The sequence below is a fragment of the Vitis vinifera genome, chromosome 9 (genome assembly GCF_030704535.1).
Source record: "Vitis vinifera cultivar Pinot Noir 40024 chromosome 9, ASM3070453v1".
In the NCBI taxonomy this organism is placed as follows: domain Eukaryota; kingdom Viridiplantae; phylum Streptophyta; class Magnoliopsida; order Vitales; family Vitaceae; genus Vitis; species Vitis vinifera.
This window is the reverse complement of record NC_081813.1, coordinates 4,180,990-4,196,168: the sequence shown is the minus strand read 5'-3', so window position 1 is coordinate 4,196,168 and position 15,179 is coordinate 4,180,990. Positions and strand designations below refer to the sequence as shown.

The following is a 15,179-nucleotide window of genomic DNA, read 5'->3' as shown; positions in this document are numbered from 1 at the left end:
ATTATCATGCTTTATGTTATAAAATGTCCTGGAATTTTTATTTGTCTCAACAATTTCCTCCTTTTCTCATCTCAGTTAATCTTTATTTGCAGACTATTTCAATGGATAAAGATAAATTTGTGAAGCCATTGTCTTCTGTACTTGAAGCTAAAAGAGGCAACTTTTCTAGTCAATTGGGAGGAGTTCTTCCTGCTAATCGTTCATCTCTGACTCCTTATGAGCAAAATCAGTCTTTAACATTGAGCAGTCCTAGTGATCTGTTCTCCAAAAAGAAATCATTGCTAATCCCTGGGAGGAAAATTATGCAATGTTCAAACAGTGAAATGCCTTATTCCTTTAATAGTTCTTTATTGGGTGAAAAACCAAGCAAAGAAGAAGTTTTAGTTACTTGTACTGCAAAGAAACGTAGAATAGCAAAACTTGATCCAGATGCGATGCAGAATTTTGAAATGTCCCATCATCATCCATTTATGGTAAAAAATGCACAATCAAATGACCATTTGGCCAATCATTCAGTGAAACATGATAATTCACAGTTGCCTGATGGCACAAACAGAGAGACCCAGGTTGGTTCAGCCATGCTTCTTGAAGATGATTCTCCAAAGAAGGATGCTGAGTTCCTCAGTCAGAAAGGCAAGGGTGTTCAGTCTAGTCCTTTGCCTTGCAGTGTTAAGGAAACAAGAGGATCTGCTTTTCTAATTCAGGTGAAGTATTTTGGTAACACAAATGATTCACTAGTGTCAACATTTTCTGTGACGAACAAGTCTAAGAACTGCCTAACATGAAAACTGAATGTTTGGATTGGTTGCTGACACAATAGGAGGTTCCCAACATAGAAACCTCATAACATGGTCAAGTGTTGCATGCTTTGACATGTAAATAACAGTTATATTGGAGGGTCCTTGTTATATGGTTTGAGGATGTGACTCTGTTATCACCAAAAGGGGCTTAGCAAAAGAATTTCCTGGAAGCATTAATAGTGAAGAAAATTGTCTCCCCCCCACTTTTTTTGAAAGTTAACTATTTGTTTCCCACGAAATTTCCAGAAAGTTTTGCACCTGCTGTTTAAACTTGCTTCTTGAGATTCATTTCCTGGGTAAAAATGGGTCCAAAATAACCATGCATTGGATTCTGCAGAAGTATTTCTGCCTTAGCTTTTCACTTGTCAAATTTACATATGTTCTACCATATTAAGAATCTAAGAACAACCTTAGCTTGATTATTTTTATTTGGACTTTAAACCTTACAGGTTCAAGAGAAACTCAGCACTGCTGAATATAAAGAATTTGTGGGTTTCATGAAGGCTCTGAAGTCCAAAGCAATGAAGATAGGCCAAGTTCTAGAATCCATTGCAAGATTATTTTCTGGGCCTGAGAGGCTGCCTCTTCTTAAAAGGTATGAAGTACTATCTATAATTGTATAAGTGACAGTTGCCTGCAAATTCAAAATCTAGGCTCGAGTTCTTCTATAAGGTTTCTTATTATTCACTTTTCATGTCCCTTTGACTCTGGGTGCTAAGGTTCATTGCTAATCAGACACCTCAAATGAATATGAACGAAAATCAGCTAGAGCACCGATTGCAGCCTTAAACTGCACTTAGGTGTTTAAACCATTCAATTTGATATGCAATGGCAGTTTTTTTTTTTGTTATTTATTTTCTTTTGTACGATGCACTTTGTAAATGTTTCTAGTGTGGTCCAATGCAACAGGTACTTTTCTCGTTGAAGCACCATCTATTATTCTAATTCATTTCTAGTATCACATTTATCAGAGTTTGTTTTGTGCCTCAACTACCACCTACAATAAGCAAAAAAAAAAAAAAAAAAAAAAAAAAAAGAAAGAACGGAAAAGGAGGAAAATTGAACCTATCTTGAATGTAGGTAGATGCACCTATTGCTCTCCTGTTTTAACTCTTTTTTGATTGGCAAATTTAAAAAGTAAATATATAATGACATGCCTAACAACAAGGGGTGCAACTCATGTACACACAAAGTATAGTGGAGACACACACAGAGAGCATGTACAAAGAAAACTTAGCTAGTGTAACACCAGACTAGCTAGCCAACTCCCATATTATCTACAAGATCAACAAATAAAGTTTTAGATTCCCTGTGTAACCATGTACAACATTTTTAGAAATGCACTTTTTATAGCCAAAATTGGCCACTCTATTTGAAGTTCTATGGTTGCACTCTTTCTATATGGTCCAGAAGAGGCACAAAGGGATCAATGTCCAAATCTTTCTATGATCTGCCCAACAAAAAATGCTATGCCAACTGAGTAAGGTGTCTCTGATCAAATGAGGAAGAACCCAAAACACACCAAGCAAAGTGAAAACCAGAGACCATAAACTTGAGGTCCAATCTTAGTGTAGAAGAATGTGTTCTGCTAAGAGGCAACACCGATTTACCATAGACCAACTTCACTTTATAAGTTGATCAGATGTGAGAATATTCTTCCAAGTTGTCTCCCAAACAAAGATCCAAACTTTAGATGACTCCTTTAAATTCCGTGTCTCTTCAACTGGAAAAGGAGAAAGCTCACCAAGATGCCATAGACCTGTAATTAATTGAGAAAGACCTTTGTGAAAAGAGAGAAAAGGAAGAATTCCTAATTTTTGTTATTAAAAAACTATTAATAATACATATTGGACTTGGGTATATATATACATGTTAGTGGGACCCACAATATAATAAGGAAAGAAAAGGAAAAGTAAATAACTGAAATAACTGTACACTATCTAACACTCCCCCTCAAGCTGGAGCATATATATTATATGCATCAAGCTTGTTACAAATGTATTTAATTCTAGGACCTCTGAGAGATTTAGTAAAAATATTTGCTAGTTGATCATTTGAATTGACAAAACTAGTCGCCACACATCCTGATGCGATCTTCTCTCTAATGAAGTGACAGTCAACTTCAATGTGTTTGGTCATTTCATGGAAGACTGGATTGGATGCAATATGCAGAGCGGCTTGGTTGTCACAGATGAACTTCATCTGTTCATCCTTTCCAAATCTCAACTCCCGAAGAAGATGTTTCAGCCATATGAGTTCACATGTTGCTAGAGCCATAGCTCAATACTCGGCTTCAGCACTAGATCTGGCTACTACATCTTGTTTCTTACTCTTCCAGGATATTAGGTTACTTCCAATAAAAACACAATACCCGGAAGTGGAACGTCTATCTGTGGGTGAGCCAGCCCAATCTGCATCTATGTAACCAATAACTTGGGTATGACCTCTGTTCTCGTACAACACACCTTGGCCTGGTGTGCTTTTGATATATCGAAGAATGCGGATTACAACATTCCAATGGCTATCACATGGTGACTGTAGGAATTGACTAACAACACTTACAGGAAAAGAAATGTCTGGATGAGTAATGATGAGGTAGTTCAGTTTACTTACAAGTCGCCGATATCTCCCAGGATCTCCTAAAGGCTCCCCTTGTCCTGGTATAAGTTTGACATTTGGATCCATAGGAGTGTCTACCGGTTTACAGTCTAACATACCGGTTTCTTCCAAGATGTCTAAAGCATACTTCCTTTGGGAAAGAACCACACCGGAATTGGATTGAGCTATCTCAATCCCTAAGAAATACTTGAATTTCCCCAAGTCTTTAGTCTGAAAGTGGGTGAAAAGGTGTTGCTTTAGTTTCTGAATACCATTCTGATCACTGCCTGTAATGACGGTGTCGTCCACATAAACTACCAGATAAATACATTGCCCTGAAGAGTTATGATGATAGAAAACGGAATGGTCTGTTGTACTGCGGAACATGTCAAACTCCTGAATAACAGAACTAAAACGGCTAAACCATGCTTGAGGAGATTGTTTCAAGCCATATAGAGAACGGTGTAACCTGCACACTAAACCAGACTCTCCCTGAGCAACAAAACCAGGTGGTTGCTCCATATAAGCTTTCTCAGCAAGATCCCCATGAAGGAAAACATTTTTAATATCTAACTGATAAAGAGGCCAAGAACACATAGCAACCATGGAGAGCAATAGACAAACAGAAGCTATCTTGGCAACATGAGAGAAAGTGTCACCATAATCAGAACCATAAACCTGAGTATAGCCTTTAGCAACTAAGCTTGCCTTAAGGCGATCAACCTGACCATTAGGGCCAACCTTAACTATGTAGACCCAACGACAACCAACTATAGATTTACCAGAGGGTAAAACAACAAGATCCCAAGTGTTATTGGAGTGTAAAGCAGCCATTTCATCTACCATTGCCTGTCGCCAGCCTGGATGGGAAAGAGCCTCAGGAGTGCTCTTGGGAAGAGAAATAGAAGATATAGCAGAAACAAATGCAGAATAGGGTGAAGATAATTGATGGTAACTCAAAAAATTGTAAATGGGATGAGGATTACAAGTAGATCGATTACCTTTCCAAAGAGCAATGGGTAAGTCAGCAGAAGGAGGTAGAGCCGGGGTAGGAGAAGTTGAAGGGATAGGAAGTGAGTCAGCAAGTACCTCGGCCAAAGAAGGAGGAACAACGACACGATGACGGTGATGATAAACCTGAAGTGGGCGAGAAGACACTGCATCAGGTGGGGAGATAATGGGAAGGGGTAAGACTTCAGAAACAGGAAGAGACTTAGAGGTGGAGAAGAATGGTGAGTCCTTAAAGAAGGTGACATCAACGGAGAGAAAGTAGTGACGAGTCTCAGAGGAATAACAATGATAACCTTTTTGAAGTCTGGAGTATCCCAAGAAGATGCATTTTGTGGCTTTGGCAGAAAGTTTGTCTTGTCCAGGAGTGAGAATATGAACAAAGCAAGTACAACCAAAAACACGAGGAGGAAGGAAATAAAGTCGTTGGTCAGGGAAAAGAAGGGAATGAGGAATCTGATCGTGTAATACAGATGAAGGCATACGATTAATCAAATAACATGCTGTAAGAACAGCGTCCCTCCAAAAATGAAAAGGAACATTACTATGGAGAAGGAGAGTACGAGTTGTCTCAACAAGATGTCGATTCTTACGTTCAGCTATCCCATTTTGTTGAGGAGTATGAACACAAGAAGACTGATGAAGGATCTCATGTTGGGACATAAATGAAGTAAATGGTGCAGAAAAATATTCCCTGACATTGTCACTGCGTAACACATGAATAAAAATATTGAACTGAGTTTGGATTTCAGCATAAAATTTCTGGAAAATAGAGAATAACTCAGTTCGATTTTTCATTAAAAATAACCAAGTACATCGAGAATAGTCATCAATGAAAGTGACAAAATACTGAAATCCTAAAGTAGACGCGGTCCGACAAGGACCCCAAACATCAGTGTGGACAAGTTTAAAAGGAGACTTTGCCCGATTATTCAAACGCTTTGGGAACGAGACACGAGTATGTTTCCCAAGTTGACATGACTCACACGTAAGTGACAACAAAGATGAAAAACGAGGGACCATTTTCGGAACTTGGATAGACTAGGGTGGCCTAGGCGACTGTGGATGAGGAGGGGAGTATAAGTGGAAATGCAAACTGCAGGAGTTGAAGGCGAGGTGAGGTGATAGAGGCCTTGAGACTCACGTCCTATGCCAATTGTCTTCCCTGTACTCCGGTCTTGCAAGGTCACAAATTTATCAGAAAAAGTAATAGAGTAGTTAAGAGTATGAGTGATTTTGCTGATGGAGATAAGATTAAAGGAACACTTAGGAGTATAAAGGACATAAGTGAGAGGCAGAGAAGGGAGAGGATGTGCCAAACCAATGCCTTTAGCCACAGTTTGAGAGCCATTAGCTAAGGTAACAGTAGGTAAGGCAGAGGTAGTAGTAATAGAAGAGAAAAGATCCTTATTACCAGATATGTGATCAGAAGCGCCAGAATCTAGAATCCAAGGTCCAAGAGAAGATGTGTGGGTAAGACAAGCAGAAGCATTACCAGTCTGGGCAATAGAAGCAATAGAAGTTGACTTGGTGGCTTGATAGCGGAGATAATCATCATACTCACTGTCAGTGAGGGAAATACCTTGAGATGTGGAGGAACTGGGAGGCTGAGGTGGCTGAGGATCAGATGACTGGGTCACGTGGGCAGTGCGGGGAGGCCGCCCATGTAACTGATAACACCGATCACGGGTGTGGCCAAGCTTATTGCAATAGGTGCAATGAGGACGTTGGCCTCTACCTCGGTTACCACTGAGTCCTCCTCGAGAGTTAGTTTGAGAAACTAACACAGGAGAATCTGAAGTGTTATCAAATGGCAAAGTCTGAGTGGAGGAGATACAGAGGAGGCGAGCAAATGCATCATCCAAGGATGGAACGGAGGAACTGCCAAGAATCTGATCGCGGACGGTCTCAAGATCTGGACGGAGGCCAATAAGCGTAAGAACCATGAAGAACTTATCAATCTATGTTCGTTGATCCCCAACATTAGTAGTAAGAGGCATCACAGTCAAGAATTTCTCTTTAAGAGAGGCAATTTGGCCAATATAAGTAGATAAATCCATGTCTTGTTGTCTAACATTGACAATAGAAGAAGCCACCTTATAAAGACGTTGGATATCATTTGTGTATAGCCCTTTCACATGATTCCAAAATTTAAAGCATGTTTTATAGGCCTGAAGATGAAGCAGAATCTTAGGATCAACTGATTGCCATAATACACTACATAACTGTGCATCTATCTTCCTCCATTGTACTCTGTCAACCTCAGGGATAGCCGCCTCCTGCGTAACAAGGTGATCCTCATAACCTTGACCCATAAACCAAAGCTCCACAGAGGCAGATTAGGATAAATAATTTTCACTACTAACCAATTTCTCCGAAGTAATAATAGGAGATCCAGATATAATAGAGAAAAAAATGGAACTTTTAGTAGCCATATCTACTTATCTGGAGAACGAAATATGTTTGGATCAAAGAGAGCCCTAATACGGTTTCAGATCACGGTTGAAAGAAGAAAAGCCGAGGATCCGCGGCTGTGAGAGACCAAATAGTAAAGAAAAACAAATGTGACACTACTGGAAGGGTAGAAGAACACTTCCTAAGACACGTGTAGGGCTTAGGGTGGAGAGGAAGTCACCGAAGGTCGCCAGAAAGGTTGTTTAGAGGGCCGGCGGAGACAAAAAACCCCAAAAAATGCAATTGCAGGGCTTGGATGGCACAAGCACAGATGGAGGGTGGCTAAACGGCATCAGGCGAGACTGGAGGTGGAAGCGCGTGGCCGGAAAGTGCTCCACACGCCCTCACGCGCCGGCGTGTGAGGTTCAGGCCGTCGGAGAAGAAACGCGCGTGGCCGGCGCGTGACTGAGAATCTCCCTCCAGTGCTTTGAAAAAACTTGAAGATCTCCTCCTTGCGCACTTGATGGTATGGTCGGTGTCGGAAAAGGACTTCGCTAGAAAGTCATCAGAAAAGTCGCCGGTGGTGAGGGTTTTCTGACTGCGATACGGTTGATCGGAAAGCTTTAGGAGATGGGAAAGGTGACTGGAATGAAACACGATCACTGAAAGGTTTCCCAGAATTGATTCACGGATAAACCGGAAATAATTAGGTTTTTTTTCTCCCTAGGCTCTGATACCATGTGAAAAGAGAGAAAATGAAGAATCCCTAATTGTTCTTATTAAAAAACTGTTAATAATACACATTGGACTTGGGTATATATATACATGTTAGTGGGATCCACAATACAATAAGGAAAGAAAAGGAAAAGTAAATAATTGAAATAACTGTACACTATCTAACATTCTTTGAAGCCTTCCAAACCAACTTGTCCATCTTCCCACCATCAGCAACCCAACTTGTCCCTCTTCCTGCTATCAATAACCAAAGGGTTTAATGAGCGGTTCAAGGAATCTACCATATTTGCCTTCCAATGAAATAATTATCATTGCCTCTGGTACAGTTCCCAACTCTCTTTGTCTTTCTATCATTTTAAAGTGAGTGAATGTTCCTCAAAAGGACCAAATAAACGAACCAGCCATTTCTTCTTATATTCTAAACTGCTGATGCATTCTTTCTCTCATCAAATTCTAAACTTCCTTTACAAAGCTTCTTGAATTGAAATGAATCAGCTCAGGTTTTCAAAATGAAAGGTTGAGTTCATATTTTACAAGATGGGAACTACCATCATGGCCTCCCAAATTATAAAGGGCTGGCTGTACCATGAAAGTTCTTTGAAATCTGTGCTTCCTACTGGTACACAGTTACAAAATCTAAATAAATAAAAAGAATTAAAATAATACTATTGAACTCAAGTCTATTCATGTTTCGGACTACTGGTAATAGAATATATCATGTCTAGCAGCAGATTCTGTTTGTGAAAGTCCCCTTATTTTTGTTGGAGTTGCTTTTTGGAAAATATATTAAGAGACGCACATTTTGCTAGTTGCTCAGTATGCATAATTATTGATTGTGCTTGGAGTAACCATCTCTTCAGCAATCATAGATCTTTAAGAAGCCTACAATAATGAACTCAAACACATGTTTCTTAGAAAGCGGGTTATCTATGATCAGACAAAAAATTAGCTCATTTGCTTCTAAGGTTGCTTGCCAGTTACATGTGTTATGCTTTGAATTTGATAAGTGCTCTTGTAAAAGTTCTACTATTCAATTATAGGGCTGAAAATCATCGGCATCAATTTTGTTTTATTGTTTCATTTTCTCTTTTTCATCCTTTTTCACATTCAATACCATTGATAAGTACCCTTGTAAAAGTTCTACTATTCAATTATGGGGCTGAAAATCATCTGCATCAATTTTGTTTTATTACTTTATTTTCTCTTTTCTATGCATTACCTTTTTCACATTCTATACTATTGCTATTTTATGATTAATTATTTCTAATCATAACTTGCCAGGATCTCACTCTTTTGTTTGCCACTGTTAACAGATTCAAGGATTATATTCCTGCAAAGTATCAATCTCTATATCAGCAATATCTTAAAAATAATGAGGAAACAATTGACACCGAGGAATCCTTTTCTTGTGAGTGTTAATATTTTGTAGCTTGACCAAAGTTTATCTAAATTTTGCACATTTACTCTCCTAGATCAATCATATGATGGAATTCCTAGGGATATAATTTAGTAGATTTTTAGAGAAGGAGCATCAAGCCAATAAACTGAAGTTTCAAAGATGTATAACATAGTCATGCATTATTAATAAACGAAATATTAAAGACAGTTAAAATGACAATTATCAGGCTCAAATTAAGTCCCTATTTTTTAAAGGCTCAAATTAATCCCCTATTTTTTGGGGACTATTATAGATGCATTGGTTGGATACATAAAGGAAAGTTCTATAGAATGGCCTATTTCTTTACAATTTATGATTGATGAAACTAGATTGAAAACCAAGAGTTATGGTGAATTGCTTAGACAAATTGAAAAATTTCAAGATAATTAGGCTTAAGTTGAATTCATTAAATGCAATTTCTAAAACCCCTAGGAATGAAAAGGAGGAAATGGTTAAGATGGATGAGGAAGAGATGCCCAAGAGTGACCATTCCCTCTCTGGGTTTGGGTGTCCATAGGTAGACTGCAAAGAATGCTGCCCCTAAAGTTTTGGTGGCTGAATGTGACTTCCAGAGCAGTCATTGACTAATACGTTATGTTCCAATATTTTCATGTTGATTCTTGTTCTTTTGCATTTCCTCAAGGAGGAAACTTGTATTTCTTACTCTTCATATTTATGGTGCAGCTTAAATCCTGGAAACTTAATGGCTATGGCATGAATTTGTGCGGCTAAGCCAGAATATCTGACTTAAGGAGAAATGTAAGTACTTATATTAATTGCTAAAGTATTGCACTTGAGATGGCTAGTTAGACTGTATATTTTAACTTGTAGATTATTTGTGGGTTTTAACCAGGTATTGAAGCTGATAATCATCTACCTTCATTTGAAAGAAAAATGCAGTTCTCAGCACCATTGCAATTTGGTAAGATTTAGTGCCCATCAGGTTCAGGAAACTCCATTCTGCATTATGTTAGAAAGCTGCAACACACCAGCTTAGGAGAGAAAAGGAAAATCTGGATGGAGCAGGAAAGATTGGATGTAAAGGAACCTCAGATTTTGGGGTTTCACAGCCAAACAAATTACAGCTAATGTAAATGCTGATGATTATGGAATGGGTAAGGTGGAATATTGGAGGCTTAAGTATCAAGTGTCTGTAACTATTTTCTTACAGAATAAAGAGCACATTTTAAGAGAATCTTCAATTCTATTGTAAATTTATTCATAGAGATCATGAAATCTATGTTATCACAGGCCTTTTTCTCCTGTAAACATTTTTGATTATTGCAATAGCTATTGTAAACTTGATCTCTTTTAGGCTATGTTTGGTTCTCGGGAATCAAAGAGAGAAGACTAGAAAGAAAATTGTTCCATCATTCTTTTCAATTGGGGATGGCAACTTGGTAGATAATTTCGAGAACCCACTTCAGCCTGCCCCTAATTGGATGCATTTGGGGATGTGTAATCAAAGCAAGGGTGGGTTTGAAGCTTTAGATTTAAAAAATAAAAATAAAATACAAGTTTCAAGTTCAACCCTAATCTATTCAAATCTTGTTCATTTCAACCTAAATCTTGAGTTGGGAAGGGTGGATCGGTCCGCTCATATTTCAATCCTAGGAGAGACCTGCCAAATCCACCCCATTCATGTGGGTAGATCTTTGGTGATGGAGTGAGATGATTGCAGTGTGTACTTAATTTCCCTTGTATTCCTTCATTTTCTAGGAAAATAAACGGAGGAAAGGGGAATGTTTCTTCTGTTGATCAGCCAGGTATGTATCCTTAAATTTAGGCTGCATTAATGCCATGAGCTGTGAATTCAACGACACGATTCACCATCTGCGGATGGAATCCACCAAATTTGTTATATTTTATTGACTTTTCGACCCTTTTCTCTCATTGTTTACACATCTGGATGGTACTAGGCTTCTAGTTGTGTTCCAATCTCTAGGCATTCACAATTCAGATTCAAATTCAATTAATTACTTCAAATATAATCATCAAATCATGGTCAAAACTCTGAATTTCATACCTCTAATTCATATTCAACATTCTCAATATCTTCACAGTTGGACAAACACCGATATTTTTTTTAGTGTCTATTTTTTTATTGAACAGAAAAAGTTAAATATTTTAACTTTTTTCTATTCAATTAAAAATAATCTATTGATATCAATCAAACAAACTTATTATCAATAGATTCGATTTAGTTATATCCATTGATATTAGCATATTACTTTTAACGAATAAAAAAGTCAAATATTTTGACTTTATCTATTAAGCCAAAAAATAAATGTCACCTTAGTTGATTTTCTTTCACGAGTTTTAAGAGTTATACAAATGTTTTAAAAAAAAAAATTTTAAAAATGTAAAATACTAAAATGTTCACATTATCCTATTCCTCACCTTCACCTACCTCACCCAAAATATTAGTTTCTTTTGGGAATTGTTTTTCCAAAACATAGGAAAACACATTTAACAATAAAAAAATAAAAAATAATTTTTTATTTTTAAAAATAGAAGCCAATATATTTTCAAAAAATATTTTTTAATTATTTTTACTTGTTTTATAAATATTGTTTTAAAAAATAATTATATGAATACTGGAATGATTAAAAATAAAGTATTATGGATAAAAATTATTTTTAAAACATATTTAAAAAAATAAAAAATAAGTTAAAGAACATTTCAAATTCCAAACAAAATTTTTATTCTACTAACATTTTTTGAACTGTACTCGAAAATATTTTCCAAATAAAACCTTGATATCCTATTGATATCTCCCTTTTTGGGTACCTTATTTCTTTCCATCTTAGCCCTCAAACCATTTAAAACAAGGGCACATGCCTTTTATATTAAATAACAATAAAAATAAAGGAAGACTATTTTATATTTGAAAAAGAGAAAGGAAAAAAAAATGTTTTCACACACTCATATAAAAATAAGGGGTTGCTATTCATCCTTTTGTTAAACGTAATATTTTTTTGTCATATTTTTTTTTCACATATACCCTTTTTAATAAAAAATTCTCTTTAACCTCCTCTCAATATTTTGAACCTAAATTCTAATTGATTAAGGCTGCTAATCACATACGAAATACAATAAATGACGAAATTCAATATTTTTGTTTGGGTTAAAAAAAAAATCATATTGAACACAATAAAAAATATATTTTAAAAAAAACCATTTTAATTAAATATTGTTTATTTTAAAATTTTAATAATAATTTTTATTTAAAAAAATTGAGTTATGAATTTCACATTAAAACATTGAATATAATAAAATCATTTTACATAATACACTTTTGGTGAAAAAATCATTTTATAATTTATTATTTAAAGAAATTATTTTAATTTCAAAATATAAGAAGAATATGAAAAACAATTGAGTGTGAAAAAATATAAGAAATGAAAAGAAAAAAAAAGCAAAGTTTACGTGGGGTGGGGGATTGGGTGGGTAGAGATGAAAAGGAAGATAAAAATAAAAGAAAAAGAATGCTAAAATGTGGGGTGGGGGCTGGAAAAAAAGAAAAAGAAAAGGAAAAAAGAAATAAAAAGGAGTGCAATTGGGACGTGAGGTTGGGGAGGAGAGAGGAGAGAGGAGAGAGAAGGGGGAAGGAATAAGATAGGGTAGTTTAAGAATGTAAAATGCTGCATTGGTAAAAATGATGTTGCGAATAGCAATTCTGAAAAATAATTATAAAATATGAGTCCTCTTGTATTAGTCAAATGTAATACTTACGATGGTCAAATGTAATACCTATATTATTAAAAAGTAGCACCTTAATGATCAAATGTAATACATTTGATAAAAAAGTATATGAAATACTAATTATTTTTAAATAACAACTTCAAATTTGTATGAGTATATCGTAACACACTTTTCCCGAGAAGGTGTACAAAAAGGATGGAAGGAGGTAAAGGTATAGAAAAAGGATGGAAGGAGGTAGAATTGGAAGACCCTTCTTTTGGGTATATAGTGCACATATGATACTCTATCCAAATAAGACAATAACCCGCTAAATTACAAAGGTTGCCCATAAGAAAAACTGGAAAATTAAATAATTGGTCTAGGGTTTTCAACAAAATCGGTGGCAATTAACATTGACAAAATCAAGGCAACGAGATATATATACATATAGTCTACGAGCATCACTCCCTACAATAACCGTAACTTAAGGAAGGTTACCAAGATCACATGCTCTGAGTTTCCAACGTAAGATTTATACTTAAGATAGAAAGCACCGGGGAACATGCAACAGACAACCCACTTTTGAAATATGTGAAATCCCACCAAAAACCACATGAGACAAGAAATTAAACCATAAACAAAGCAAAATAAATAAAACAGAAGTGTTTTCATTGATTCCAAAAAACACCTTCTCTACAATATTTGCACATTGCATGTGAGCCCTAAGGAGAATAAACCAAAGACAGTCAAAACCCACCCTAGGTTTCCATGCAGTGTCCTGTGTTCTTCATCAATGGAGTCTAGATGACTAAAATTTTACGTTAACTTTCTTCATTCCCTTCTCCATTCTCCTTCTCCTCGAGCATTCATCGAAACTTTGTCGGTTTTTTGGCGTAAAACGCAGATTAGGTCTACAAAAGCCTGTAAAATATACTTGTGCGAGTCCTTATCGTTGAGGTTCAAGTAACAGAAGAGAAGATCCTCCATGAAATCCCAATCAACCTTTTCATGGCTGTGCAATCGGGCTTCGATCATCTCCTGCATGGAGAGTCGAAAATCGACGTATGGATTCGGAGAATTCGTCAACACTGCAATGCAGTCATGGGGAGCTAAAACTTCCTTAATATCATTGGAAGAAGATGAAGAACAATCAACAGTACTGGTACTACTGGTTGCATAGCTAGAGGCAATGCCCTCTGATGATACTGCTAGGCTTGCCCTAGCATCCTCCATTAATGAACTTGAAGAACAAGGAGTTGTGAAAAATCTGTGGCAGCTGCAAATATTCGATGTAGGATCCATAATCCTCGGTGATTCAAACAAAACCCCACCTGGTTTTTCTTCTTCTTCTTCTTCTTCTTCTTCTTCTCGCTTCTTGGTATCATCATCATCATCATCATCATCATCATTTTTCTGATAGAGTGACCTGAAATTCTCAAAAAGAAAGCGATCGATGTCGGAGAGTGTGGCAGCATGGCCATGATCTGATCCACGACTGTTTGTTTGATCACGATCAACATCGATTAACGTTTTAGGGTATTTACACCCTAATAGCATTCGATTTATCGACGCCGAGAGAGCATTATTAGCAGACAATTGGATATGTGGGGTGGGCTTTTTGAGCTTGGAGAGGTAATCTTGAAGGGACTTCTGAATTTTCCTAGGCATTTTCTCTCTTCTGCTTGTTTGGCGAGAAAGAGTCTTTTGAAAACAACGGAGAAGGGGTGGTTTAATAGCTAAAAAAGATGTGGAAAGTAACATATACAATAAAAAAAAATCTTAGGAAAACGTTTCCTTAATGCATTGAAATGACCATTTTCCTAGATTTTGGCCTTTTTCTGGGTAATTTGAGGACAATAAGGAGAATCTAAGATGACAGTATGGAAAATTAAATGTTTGGCTGGAGTTTTGGCTTAAATGGTATTAAATCTGAATCAGTTAATATTGGTAAATATCTCTTAATTTTGAAAGTTTTATTTTTGTTTAATATCCATTAAGTAATTCTAAACTTACTTAAATTTATTAAATATCACTCATCTTCCTCGGTTACCGATAATAAATGAGAAAAGAAAAGAAAAGAAAAGAAAATAAAATTAAAACGCAAATTTGACGATAATGAATAGTTGAACCTTTTTTTTAGTGATAACAATTTGTTTCTGTGAATATATTCTATTTGAATACATTTGTCTGAATTTGGTACTGGCCCAGCTACTGAATGTGGGCTCCATCTGAGCCTGATTTTAGTATTATGAGCTGGCTGAGAGCCCAGCCCAGCCCATTCCAGCCAGGCTAGGTAAATTAACTCTCAATTTGACTAGGATACTTCATAGGCATACCGTATCACCCGATGTTCGGAGGTGCAATGCGGGTTGGGTCAGGTTGATAGGTCAACCCGATAGTATCAAAATAGATCCTTGACTTTGCAATCCCATGGAATACAATGAGTACGTTGTACCTATATTAAAGTGATTGTAATAAAGTTGTATCGTTTGGGTTTAAAGTGAATAATATCTACTTAGTTT

At 36.5% G+C, this 15,179-nt stretch overlaps 2 protein-coding genes across 4 annotated transcripts in view; one reads left to right on the top strand and one right to left on the bottom strand.

Moving 5' to 3' along the window:
• The window catches only part of LOC100265202 (regulator of telomere elongation helicase 1 homolog), a 40,126-nt gene extending 29,837 nt beyond the window's left edge, over positions 1–10,289 (top strand). For 2 of the 3 annotated variants that reach the window (XM_010656369.3, XM_019222155.2), the window contains 5 exons: positions 93–704; positions 1,250–1,395; positions 8,849–8,943; positions 9,658–9,732; positions 9,827–10,289. In XM_010656369.3, coding sequence (XP_010654671.1) covers positions 93–704; positions 1,250–1,395; positions 8,849–8,943; positions 9,658–9,662 — 858 coding nt within the window. In that variant the 3' untranslated portion in view covers positions 9,663–9,732; positions 9,827–10,289. Of the gene's footprint in view, positions 1–92; positions 705–1,249; positions 1,396–8,848; positions 8,944–9,657; positions 9,733–9,804 lie in introns of all 3 variants that reach the window. The other variant, XM_059739500.1, reaches the window with a different exon arrangement.
• A 3,194-nt stretch (positions 10,290–13,483) lies between these two features.
• On the bottom strand, positions 13,484–14,418 carry LOC100242914 (transcription repressor OFP14). Its single transcript, XM_002279723.3, has one exon. The coding sequence runs from the start codon at positions 14,416–14,418 to the stop codon at positions 13,489–13,491; it is 930 nt and encodes a 309-aa protein (XP_002279759.3). The 3' UTR covers positions 13,484–13,488.
• Between the last annotated feature and the right edge of the window lie 761 nt (positions 14,419–15,179).

Excerpts from the sequence above, each read along its gene's own strand:
- LOC100242914 (XM_002279723.3), bottom strand. The coding sequence starts at position 14,418 with ATGTTACTTTCCACATCTTTTTTAGCTATTAAACCACCCCTTCTCCGT.